Here is a 12661-nt window from a genome sequence, read left to right as displayed (position 1 = left end):
TTCCCTCTCAATCTGTACAACTATTTTTTTCTTTCCTGTCTGATTGCATTAGCTAGGACTTCTAGTACCATGGTAACTATGAGCATTAAGAGGACATCCCTGACTTGCTCCTGATCCTAGTGGATAAGCTTCTAGTTTCTCAGCATTGTGATCATTATTCCATTTATATTCTTGTAGATGTATCTTATCAAGTGAAGGAAGTTCCCTTCTAATGCTAGTTTCCCTATTTTTTAATTATAAATGAGTATAGGAATACTTCCAATGCTTTTTTTACAGTTACCAATGTGATCATGAATTTTTATTCTTGACCTGTTGATTGAATGGGTTACATCAAGTAATTTTCAAGTGTTGTACTAGAATTTACACCTAGAATAAAATGTGTTTGGTCACAATGCATAGTTCTTTTTATGTATTGTCATATTTGGTGCACTAATTTTTGTGTTGTCTGTGGGTACCATGAGAGAGAGAGAGAGAGAGAGAGAGAGAGAGAGAGAGAGAGAGAGAGAGAGAGAGAGAGAGAGAGAGAGAGAGAGAGAGAGAGAGAGAGAGAGAGAGAGAGAGAGAGAGAGAGAGAGAGAGAGAGAGAGAGAGAGAGAGAGAGAGAGAGAGAGAGAGAGAGTTGGTTCTAGGGCTTGAAACTCAAGGCCTGGGAGCTGTCCCTGAACTTTGTAGCTAGTGTTCTACAACTTGAGCCACAATTCCACTTTTAACTTCTTGGACTTTCCTTCCCCAGGCTGTCTCTGAACTGTGATGATCAGATTTCGGCCTCCTGAATAGCTAGGATTACAGATGTGAGCCACTGACACCTGGCTCCCTTAACTTTTTTACTCAACACTAATATTCTACCCCTTTAGCCATAGGTCTACTTTGGGCTATATCTTTGAGGAGTGTTAATTGGAGATAAGAATCTCTTAAACTTTTCTGTCAGAGCTGGCATCAAATCAGAACCCTCAAGCTGGCACAAGCCTGTAATCCTATAACTATTCAGGAGGCTAAGCTCTGAGGTTAGAGAGGTGACCTACTGGCATCCAGTGCTTGATCTCTCTTAATGTAAATTTTCAAAATAAATTTCCTCCATAATCCATGACTATGCCAAACTGATTTGCTGTTAGCTTTCTTTTTTTGTTGGTCATGGGTCTTGAACTCTGGACCTGGGCACTATCCTTGTGCTCTTCAGTTTAAAGCTAGTACTCTACCACTTGAGCCACAGTGCCACTTCCTCTAATTTTAATATATTGCATTTTCATTTTTAGTTAGTTCCATGTATTTTTAAATTTTTCTTTGAAATTTCTTTGATCCATGAGTTAATGTTCTAAATTTCTGAGTGTTAAAGATATTTCTGTTGTTCTGTTCCTAATTTCTAGTTTGGTTCCATTGTAGTTGGGTAACATATAATGTAATGTCAATTCTTTGTCCTGCATATCATCTGCTCTATGAATGATATGGGGGTAACTGAAGACCATGTATGTGCCACTGTCTTATATATAACATATATTGTATTGTTCAAATTTTCCTATAGCATCACTCATCCTTTTTTTTCTTTTCTACTTTCTGAAACCCCATGATTCTTACTTTTACCATATCTATTCTGTTTAAAGAATTGATTTAGCCATTGTCTCTGGGTACTCTGATAGCAACAGATTCTTTTAAAATTTCTTAGTGTAAGGATGCTTTTCATCCATGATGGGCAGCTTCACTGGATATACAATGTGAAAGTCCCTCTCTCGTTTAAGGCAAGATCTCACACTATATAGCTCAGGCTGGCCTTGAATTCACTGTATAGCCCAAATTGACCTCAAATTCTCTATCCTACTACCTAAACTGCCATCAGCTGGGATGTGAGCCACCACACCTGCCTTTAATAATCCTTGCCTTTCATCCCTTGAAAAATATGCCATTTCACTTCCAGCTTCCAGAGTTTCAAAGAGACATTCACTGTCATTCAAATTGATGTTCCCCAAGCAGGTAAAATGTTGTTCTCTTTGGTTCTTTTCAAGATTGTTTTTCTGTCTAGTTCTTAGAATTTAAGTATACCATGACTTGGCTGTTTCTGTATGAAGGGTCATACTATACCAAGTTGCCAAATTACATTTTCATCCCTGCTGTCCCTGTCTAGTCTGCCTTCTTCTTAAATTGTTTCTCTTTCATTATTTCCAGGATCTATTTATCTTCAGGTAGAGATAAATCTGACATGTTGCCCAAACTAGAAGCTTAATTTGTATTTGTGAAATGTCACTGTTCTATGAAGAAAATCAATTTAAGAGCTTAGAGAGAATTTGAGGAAAATAATAAGGAAGAAACCACAACAATCCAGGTAACAAATGCTTGTATTTTAAACTGGAGTGTTAATGATAGAAATGAAAACAAATAAGTTAAAAGTATTTTGGAAAGATGGCAAATAAGACTCATTGATATAATGGTGTTGAGAATTTCTGAATTGAGCAAGTGAATGGTAGTGCCAAGTAAATGGAAAAAAAGTAGCTCCTTACATCTGCACTTGGACTAATTAAACCCAACACAAATTATATTCTCTCAGATTCTGAGCTATTCCTTGAGCTGAGCAAGAATTTCCCACTCAGAAAAAAATCATCCTGTCCCACATAAGAGCATTAATCTCTTAGATTCACAACTGCACCCAAACTAAGAACCCCTTAGTTTTATGTAATTATGACCATTCATTGACTAGCCCCCAGAGTAGATTTAGTTTTCATTAAACCCAGATTTACAAGCCAAAAGGTTTCTGCTGTTAACTACATTGACTTTGCAATTTGACGCCCTTTTGCCTTCCATTGTTTCTTAGATTTCCTGTAAAGCTTTTGAGAAAGCCACTACCCTGATCAAATAAGATGAATGCTAGGTTCTGGCCTGTTTCTCACTCCAACCTTCAACATTATGTGGCAACTGAGCACCAACCCTGTGGTTTTCTACAGTTGATCTTCAAGAGGTTGCTAACTAAGCACAGAAAATATTAGGAATGCAGGCAAGTTGCAATCAATATGAGTAAGACGGAGAATAGTCAAGATTTCCATGATAAAGGAAAATATAAGTGGTATTTGGAATTCAACAAATGAATACTTGAGTCCCTGCTCAATTCTTAGCTGAGCTCTTACTGTAAAATCATGTAATCTCCATAAGCCTTTGTTTACTCAAATGTAAAACAGATAGCACCCCAGACCAATTCAACCAGGAATTAAGAGTGCTTCCTAATGTGTAAATCATCATGCATTCCTGTTATCTTAACTTTTCTAGGTGCCTCATTTTTTTCTCCACTAGCCAGGTGATACACTACTAAGGATAGTGAAGTGAGGGTAAGCCACCTTAAGCCACCCCATTGTGTTTTATGTGTGTTGGTACTGGAGCTTTAACTCAGAGCCTTGAGCTCTTACTTGGCTTTTTCACTCAAGGGCGGCCTTCTTCCACTTGAGCCACAGCACCACTTCCAATGTTTTGCTAGTTCACTGGAGATAGACTTTTCTGCCCCGTCTGATTTTAAATCACAATCCTCAAATCTCAGCCTTCTGAGTAGGTAGAATTATAGGCATGAGCCACCAGTGCATGGTCCTACTGTACCTCTGAGCTGTGGTCTTTCACCAAAATTTTAGAAAGGCCCAACCTTGCAGGTAACAAAAGAATACTGTGAGGAATCTGAGAGAGTGACTATCTTCTATAGTGCTCCTCAAAGCTGCAAGTTGACCTCTCATTTCCCCACAGTCAAAAAAGGCCAACAGATCTCTGCCCTCCTATCCTTGTCCTATGAACAGGTTTGAGGCTGGTTTCAGCCTTTTATCACCCTCTGCCCAATTTTTCTGATATTCACAAAAACTTGTCACCTATGGCATCAATACTCCTTTTCTTTTTTTTTCTTTAATTAGCATATATTAATTGTCCAAAGTATTTCTATATAAGTATATAATATACTTTCAAAATTTTTATTTTGGAGTAGGATACATTGAAAGTGTTAAGGGGCTGCATTCTGATAGTTCAATACATGTACACAGAATACTTTGAATATGTTCAGCCCCTCCATTATATTCTATTACTTCCTCCTTATTTTCAATGTTTGCTGGGTGGGTTTCATTACATTGTCATATAAATAGGACTTTGATTCTCCTTCAACACTCAGTACACTTCCTTTTTGCTCTTATTCCTCCTGCTGAGTCCTCCAGAGACATCCTCTTTTGCATTTCATGTCTCATTATTAGGTATAGGTTCCATATATGAATGAAAGCATGAAGTATTTGGGTTTTCTTGCTTACTAGGATGATTTCCAGTTCCACCTATTTTCTTGGAAATAACATTTTAATGTTCTCTATGGCTGAGCAATATTCCACGCTATATACCATATTTTCTTTGTTCATTCTACTTTAATCAAATTTGTGCCTTGTTATTTTCTTGTTTTCTTTTTGTATAGTTTTGGCAAGTTTAATTATTGCATTTTCATACATATACTTCAATCATATTTATCCCCGGCTTTTCCCACCTTCCTTTCCCTTACTGGTTCCCACCTCTTTAAAAATTCCCCTGTTTGACATTCATGCCATACATTTTATTTTTCAAGTCTCAATTCCACATATGAAAGAGAAAATACAATTGTCTGAATCTGACTTAACATGATGATCTCCAGTTTCATCCATTTTCTCACTAACATTTTCATTCTTCTTTATGGCTAAAGGATTGTGTATATATCCCACATTTTATCCATTAGGCTGATTGTATATATTGGCTAAATTAGTGGTAATTGCTCCTTTCATAGAATATATCAACCACTCTAACTTGGAGATTTCTTTGGGATAGCTTCCAAAACACAAATCTACAGTATCAACAAAGGACAGCAGACACTTGTGCTTCCTGAAACCTGAGAGTCTTCTGTTTCAATTGCAGAGCTACCTTCCTGAAGCCACAAGGGTCCAAGCTCAAGGCCCTGAGTACAATCTCCTGTGCAAGAAGGAGTAAGAGGAGAAAGCCACAGAAGGATCATCAAAACTACTAAATTTAGTACTTGTTCTAACAAGGACTTTTTTGTTTTGGTACTGGGACTTGAACTTGTACTCTGACTTAGCTTTATTCAGTCAAGCTGGTGCTCAATCACTTAAGATACACATCCACTTTTGGCTTTTTGCTGGTTAATAGGAGGTAAGAGTCTCACAAATTTGTCTGCTTGAGCTGGCTTCTAACTGGGATCCTCAGATGTCAGTTTTATAAGTTGCTAGGATTACAGGCATGAGCCACCAGGGCCCAGCTCTAACAAGCTCTAACAACTTTAATATAAAGAATTTCCTGTCTCAAACATGGGGAGGCCACTCAAAATTCCCTTAATTGCCACCCTGTTTACAGTACTGAATGAGTGGCTTTCTGGAGTATATCTGGATCCACAGGTTGTAGGTAATTATGGCATCAATAACCCTTCCACACAATTCTCCAAAAGAGTCCACTGCCAAAGAAAATAAATCACAATTTGTATTCCCAATTCCTACCCTACCTCCAATTCCCCATCTTCTCATAATCCTTCTTCATAATCCTTAGTTTAGTTATGAGTTAACTTTGCAGCTCATATGACCTTAGTTCAACTTACCTCCATTCTGGAAGGCTGAAAAACCTACTTAATGAGTTTATTTCATAAAGAAGGATCCTTTTCTATGAAATTTCCAGACCTTCCAAGAATTAAAAAATATTATTATAGCTGTTGAAATTTTTTGTGGAGCATACTATGGGATTTACCTAATCCTAAGTACTTAAGTATAGCAAAGAAACTAAAGAAAAGTAAAAGCATGTAAATAAATAAATGAAGAAATGCCCAGATAATTTTGATTCCATCCTTGCCCCTCCAACAACTATGCCCTTTTCACAGTAGAATTAGCTGCTAGTCCACAGCTTCCTGGGATTTGGGGAGTTCACATGTGCTTCCTGAGGATATGTCCAGACTCTAGTTATTACTGTTTAAGAGACAAAAGCTTGAAGCTATCATCCAGGATGGACCTCCTGTTCCGTCGAAGCTTTCTCTGCCGATGCTGGTACCAGACCATGCCACCTAGAGCCAGAGCAACTAGCAAGAGGATGACACCCATGGCAATCAAAACAGCAATCAGAATCTCGACATCCTTTACAGGGAGCTTCATGCCCAACATTCTCACACTGCCATCTTCAATGTCCCTTAGAATCAGAGCTGAAATAGAATAAGAAGAAAATGGGTACCCATGGATGAGTAATATTCTAAGGGAACTTTTTGCAGTCATCTCTTAAAGGAAAAAGGTTATTCAAATAGTACAGCAAACCGATCCCTAACCTACAAAATACCAGCTGATAAAGACAGGCCCCAAAGATATAGATAATTAGATGCCAGTGGTTCATCTTAGCTACTCAGGAGGCTGAGATCCAAGGATTGTGCTTTGAAGCCAGCCTGACCAGGAAAGTCCATAAAACTCCAATTAAACAGCAAAAAGGCTGAAGTGGAGGTGTGGCTCGAGTGTTAGAACATCAGCTTTCAATAGAAAAAGTTAAAGATCAGAACCCAGACCCTAAACACAAGCCCCATTATTGGCATCAAAACAACAACAACAAACATATAACGAATCAGATAAATAAAACATCATAGGTAGAAGGCTCCTTGGGAATCACTGAGGCCACAGTGCATCCATGAATTGACCTAAAACCCACAGTAGGAAATCGTTGATATATTTCTACACATATCCACAGGCCTGTGATGGAGATAAATAATTGGGCTTGGTCTGCATCGTTCCTGAATATAAAATTAAGAGGAATAAAGGAAATTCCAGAAAGAAGATTGATTCAATCATCTACCTTGTCAATGCTCATTCTTACCATTAGACCATTATAATAGCCTGCCACTGTGGTGTTCTGGACACATCAATATCATACAGATCTTTCTGGATGATTGTTACTTCCTGCCATACAGACTTTTCATAGTCCCCAACAGACCTACAAAGTAAAGCTCAGAATCTTAAGTCAGACATTCCAGCCCTCACAGTGGGCCCCTAATCTACTTTTCTAGTCTTATCTGTTACTCTTGAGCCACAGAACTCATTCTCTATGAGTCTTTATCATCATAACAATCCACTGAGGCTTGTCTTTGCTCTGTACTCCTTTACCAGAATATACATTTGTCCTTCTCTTCATCTCTAGATGCAGCTTAAATACTACAGCAAAGTTTTCTTCAATTCACTTGACAATTAATGGTCTGTTTCCCAGAATACCTGTTCTCCTTGTACTCCTACAATTTACTTACTGCGTGACTTGGGCAAAGTGTTCTATCTGGATCTCAGTTTCCTATTTTTAAAAAATGGGAAAAATGACCATAACTTACAGATGATTATTGTCAGATTTCAGTAAAATAATACATATAAAATATTTAGCATGGCACCTGGTAGATAGCAAATGCGCAACAAATGTTGGCTCTTATTATTGTTTGCCCTTTCTGTGAATAGCATCCAGCATTGCAACTACTGTTTGTGTCTCATTCCATTTTTAGACACTGGGGAATAGCAACTATGTCTTATTTGTTTTTGTATCATTGGTACTTGACACCTGTTTGATGAGTATATAATTGGGTGAATGAATGCTCTAACAGAAGACAGAAGGTAGAAAGTAATGAGTTTAAACAGAAGCTGGGAAACATCCTGTTCCTGAGTTTACATTCTACCATTTACGCCTCTGTGACCTTGGACAAATCACTTCCTGTTTCTCTGCTTCTCCTGGAGAAAATAATTGAGTTTTATTAGACAGAGTTTTGAGGATTTTTTTCCCCATTGTAAGAAAGTAAGAACTTATGAGAAATGCTATGCATGTACACAAAATACATACATATATACAAGTATATACAGAAGATATGTACATATACACAAACATGTAGATACAAAAACAGATACATGTGTATAATGATTTATATATATACATATATATATATATATATATATATATATATATATATATATATATATATAATAGTTGAGTTACTTGAAGTGAAGGAGATGTGGTCTAAGTCTTACCCATTTAACTCTAACATCTTAGAGACATATGCTAGTCCCCTGGCAAACCATTCATTAGCCCTTAGATCATTAGGACTTTGCAAATGAGATGCTAAGTTTTTAGTACAGCTAAAAACCTCCAGAGAAAATACTCTTTAAATGTTCTGGTTTTCGCTTTGTTGTTTGGTCTGTGTATACACACATGCACACATACTATGACTTGAACTCAGGACCTCACACTCTGAGCTTTTACTGTCCATGCCTAGCACTCTACCACTTGAGTCACATCTATCCATCTTTTTAATGATTATCTTGAGATAAGAGTCTTATGGACTTCTTCTGCTTGGGTTTGCCTCAAAACACAATCCTGAGATCTGAGCCTCCTGAGCAGCTAGGGTAACAATTGTGACCAACCTATGCTTCTTTGGTCTTTTGAAACAGTGTAGCTCAGATTGAACTCAAAATCATAACCCTTCTGTATCCAAGTACTTGGATTATAGGTATCTATCACCATATCTGTCTCTAGGATCTTGTTTAACTCAAATTTACTTTTCTGAATCTTTCTCAGTGTAGGGACAAATGAGGTGAAAAACAAAAGCACAATTTGAACCTATGCTGCATAGAATAAGAATCTCTATCTTCTTAAAGGAAAAAAATGGCAATTTCTACAGCTTCAACTGCTTAGTATTCCACTGATGAAGAGGAAAGAGGCAATATAAAAATAGCTGTTGAAGAACGTCTGGTGTTTGTTCTAGTCTCACATTGTCCCTGTGGGAATCCATGTCTTTGCTGTGACTCTTTCATGCCTACCCCAGCAGGACTTGAATTTTCTTCTCTCTCACACATTAGGTAGGAGGATAAGAAAGCAGCCTCCAACTGAGGACAAGGTTGTTTTCTCTGACTCCAGAGGTTGGGGGAAAGAGCCAGAGAGAATACACATGTTGAAGGAAGTTGAATCTTGGTTCCCTGGCTTCTGAAGTCTTACACAAATCTCTGGATTCTGATACCAGGGTGATTACTTTTCAGTCAAGCCAGAGGTATCACATCTGCTAGAGATAACACACACATACACACACAAGTACACACACACACACACACACACACACACACACACACATATGCATACATGTGACTATCCATTCTTTTCACCTACCATTTTCAGTCTCTTTGGTGATGGTGCTGAAAGTGCCTACATGTTCTGGGGAAAAAGAAAATAAGAAATTAGTTCTCATACTGTTTCTGTCAATCTATAGGTTCCCTGTGGAAATCCAGCATTGATTGGGGAAATTTCTCTGTGAAATAAGAAAAATGGAAGTGGAATGAACTAGTTTGTAGTCATAGTCAATATCTGTATGTTAATATATTTTGAGTCCACACAAACTGTGGACAAGAGTACAGACTTAAAGAAACCATAATGTAAGTAGTCCTCTACATATTTCTTGACACTACTTCTATCTATCCCCATTAGTACTGGACTATATATAAATAAATACACACACACACACACACACACACACACACACATTTTTTTCTCCTTTTCTTATTTCTTCAGGAAGCCTCTATTCCTTGTCCTTGTACTTCCCTACACAATTCAACTTATTCTCAGTATACCTCTTTCTTGTGTTTCTTAATCAGGCTAATCTCTTCTCTGTGGTCCATTTACTCACCCTCCAATAGCTGTGCCTTTTAATCACTGTTTGTTCCTTTTTAATAAAGATATCGCTTTTGAGGCTCATATTTTTTTAACCAGAAAAATCACTTCTTATTACTTTATCTTGAAGTTCTCTTCAATTTGGGGAAGTCTTTGCTTCCTAGCTTAGGATGACCTACCCAACAGTCAATTTCATAATTTCTAGACCTCTCAACTCTTCATGACTTGTATGCTAACTCCAGTTCTATCAACTCCCCCCCATAATCCATCTTAGAAATACAAAATCTAATAGTAACTTCCTATCTTTTCAGTGTTCTGTTACTCTTTATTCAAAAATAATACTATTCTCCCCCCATTATACCTCTAGTTCCTGAAATCTTCTACATTTTTTCCAACACTCTAGTTCCATCCTCTCTGCTCTACAATTAATAGCTAGGTCAGACTCCATTGGGGCACTAGCTTACCAATAGTATTAAAATCACCTGCTGATATGCTGAGAACACACTATTATGTGATCACAGGTTTAGAGATCACACAATTAGGGAGATTAATATTGTTTGAATATACCTTCATCTGAACCCTTAGTGCTTCCTGGAAATATTATTCCTATGACTCTATAGACTTCATCATAAAGGAAACAGAGACCACAGAATAAAAACCCCTCTATCAGCCAAGACTTCCTCCAAATGTGCACAATGATTCACCTCTTTTTATCTCTTCTCCCTTCTTACAGTAGAATTACCGTTGCCCAGACTTATACTAATCTTTTCCCTTAACTCTAGTTCTTATCCTTTGCTACTTTATCAGTAGCTTTGTTTCAACAGTTAGTTCTTTCCTCCCTATTACCTTCAACTCTTTCTTGTGATTGTCTTGTTAGTAAAAGGGATTAGACTATGGAATTAGACCATAGTGAGATATATGCAAACAGAAAAGCAAATAGATTAAAGTTTATGGGATGGATGATTGTTATAGGGAGATATGGGCTACACTTATCTCATACATGTACCCCAATGATATACATTGATAGGTCTCATATTTTGCATGGCTCATATTTGAGATGAGTCATTATAGTATATGAAAACATATTCTTATCTGAAATCTATAGACCTTGATGATATATCAACTGAATTATGTAACTTATATTCTCTAGGACTGATAAAATATAGTTTGTCTATAAAGCGTCTAGACTCCCAGCTACTTTCTCCATCCCTTGGCCAGACTTTTAAGGACCTGGATCTCCTCTGTCACATCCCATTGGTGTTGCAATTCTTGTAAACATTACTTTGATTGAAAACGGAGGGATAAAAGGACTTATTAGCATGACTATAAGAGTAGCCAGTAGAAGTCACATTCTTATATTACAGAATGCTAGAGAACAAAACTAATAATACAGGAAATCATCATGTACAATTGTTTGTTCCTTCCCTGGGGTAAAAAGCAGAGTTATATTTTCGACCCTAGTTTACTAAGTCTATTTGAATAGCTGAAGACATTTTCATATTCTCTACTCTTTTGGTAAAATGTCACTAGTTGACAACCTCAAAACATTCACTTTAATAGTACCATTTTTCAAAGCATAAGATATTCTAAAACACATAAAAAAAGGCTTCACATCAGTGGTTCATGTCTGGAATCTTAGCTACTGAGGAAGCTGAGATCTAAGGACTGTAGTTTACAGCCAGCCAGGGTAAGAAAATCTGTGAGATTCATATTACCAATTAACCACCAAAAATCTGGAAGTGGAGCTGTGTCTCAAATGGTAGAGGGCCAGCTTTGAACAAAAAGAATTTTGGGGACAATGCTCAGGCCTGGAGTTCAAGCTTTAGTGCATGCAAATACACACACATACACACACACACACACACACACACACACACACACACACACACACACACACACACACACACACATACACACACACATCTATAGAAAGAAAAACAATGAAAAATAACCTTTCATTCCTGTGGGTTCCAGAAAAGGTCCTTCATGGGAAGAAGAAAATGTTAGGGGCTGGACTTTGGTCAAGTAGATCAAAAAGTGAGACACTTAATTGTTTAACAACCTAAAGACACAAAAGTCAGTGCAGCCTATCCTTCTATTTGTTTGGTGAAAAAAAAAAGGTGAGTGATAAAACATTTACCTGGTTATTTCATCACCATAAAAATTAGGAAAAATATCTATCCTTAGAACCAATTCTGTCTGGGATAAGCAATAGTTAAATGTCGATATCTGTTTCTAGCCTTTGATGGACAGAAGAAAAAATAACCTTTCACAACCTTCACAAATCCAATTAATTAAGAGGTAACCATTAGAAATAATTATAAAAATTGTTTTTAAAAAAATGCATTAAGGGCTGGGAACATAGCTCAGAGGTAGAATGCACACTTAACATGATTAGGTACTAAGTTCAATCACCAGCACTAAAATAAAATCAAGGGACTCATAACTCCTAGCTTCCCACACAGTATTGAGGGGGAAGGTGTGGAGGTGCTGGTGTGGTTAACCGAAGGGGGCATGATGTTGCCTTCCTGCCTTCTGGCCCTTGAGCAGGGAGAAAGGCACAGGAGGAGAGGGAAGCAGAGACAGCCTACTCTACTCTAGGTGAAAGCAGAGGATCATATGCTCAATATTGTCTCTAGATCCTGGGTCAGTAAGTGCCTTTGCAGGGAGGAGTTGGGTAGTGTCTGTATTTCCATACATCAATGTGTGGCATCAAGCAAGCTCCATTCTTGTACTACCCACTGGCAGCTCTAGATCTCCCTCCCTCATCCCACTGGGATGTCATGCCCATAAAGGGTTTCTATTAAAAAAGGACTCAAAGGCCAGGTGTTCTGGCTCACATTTGTAATCCTAACTATTCAGGAGGCTGAGATCTGAGGTCCATGGTTGAAAGCCAACCCTGGCAGGAAAATTCGTGAGACTCTTAACTCTTATAAACTATTCAGAAAAAGAGCCAAAAATAGAGATGTGGCTCAGTGGTATAGCACTAGCCTTCAGCAAAAAGAAGTTTGGGTACAGCATCTAGGCC

At 37.7% G+C, this 12661-nt stretch overlaps 1 protein-coding gene across 5 annotated transcripts in view; it reads right to left on the bottom strand.

The window, feature by feature from the left end:
- Positions 1-2309: 2309 nt before the first annotated feature.
- Positions 2310-12661, bottom strand: part of Heph (hephaestin) — an 86673-nt gene continuing 76321 nt past the window's right edge. For all 5 annotated transcript variants that reach the window (XM_070040229.1, XM_070040227.1, XM_070040228.1 and 2 more), the window contains 2 exons: positions 9136-9180; positions 2310-6163 (listed from right to left, as the gene is read on the bottom strand). In XM_070040229.1, coding sequence (XP_069896330.1) covers positions 5931-6163; positions 9136-9180 — 278 coding nt within the window. In that variant the 3' untranslated portion in view covers positions 2310-5930. The remainder of the gene's footprint in view (positions 6164-9135; positions 9181-12661) is intronic.

The sequence above is a fragment of the Dipodomys merriami genome, unplaced genomic scaffold (genome assembly GCF_024711535.1).
Source record: "Dipodomys merriami isolate MVZ:Mamm:240054 unplaced genomic scaffold, mDipMer1.0.p SCAF_3, whole genome shotgun sequence".
Taxonomy (NCBI): Eukaryota; Metazoa; Chordata; class Mammalia; order Rodentia; family Heteromyidae; genus Dipodomys; species Dipodomys merriami.
The sequence above is the reverse complement of the archived record's forward strand: the minus strand, read 5'-3'. Positions and strand labels throughout refer to the sequence as shown.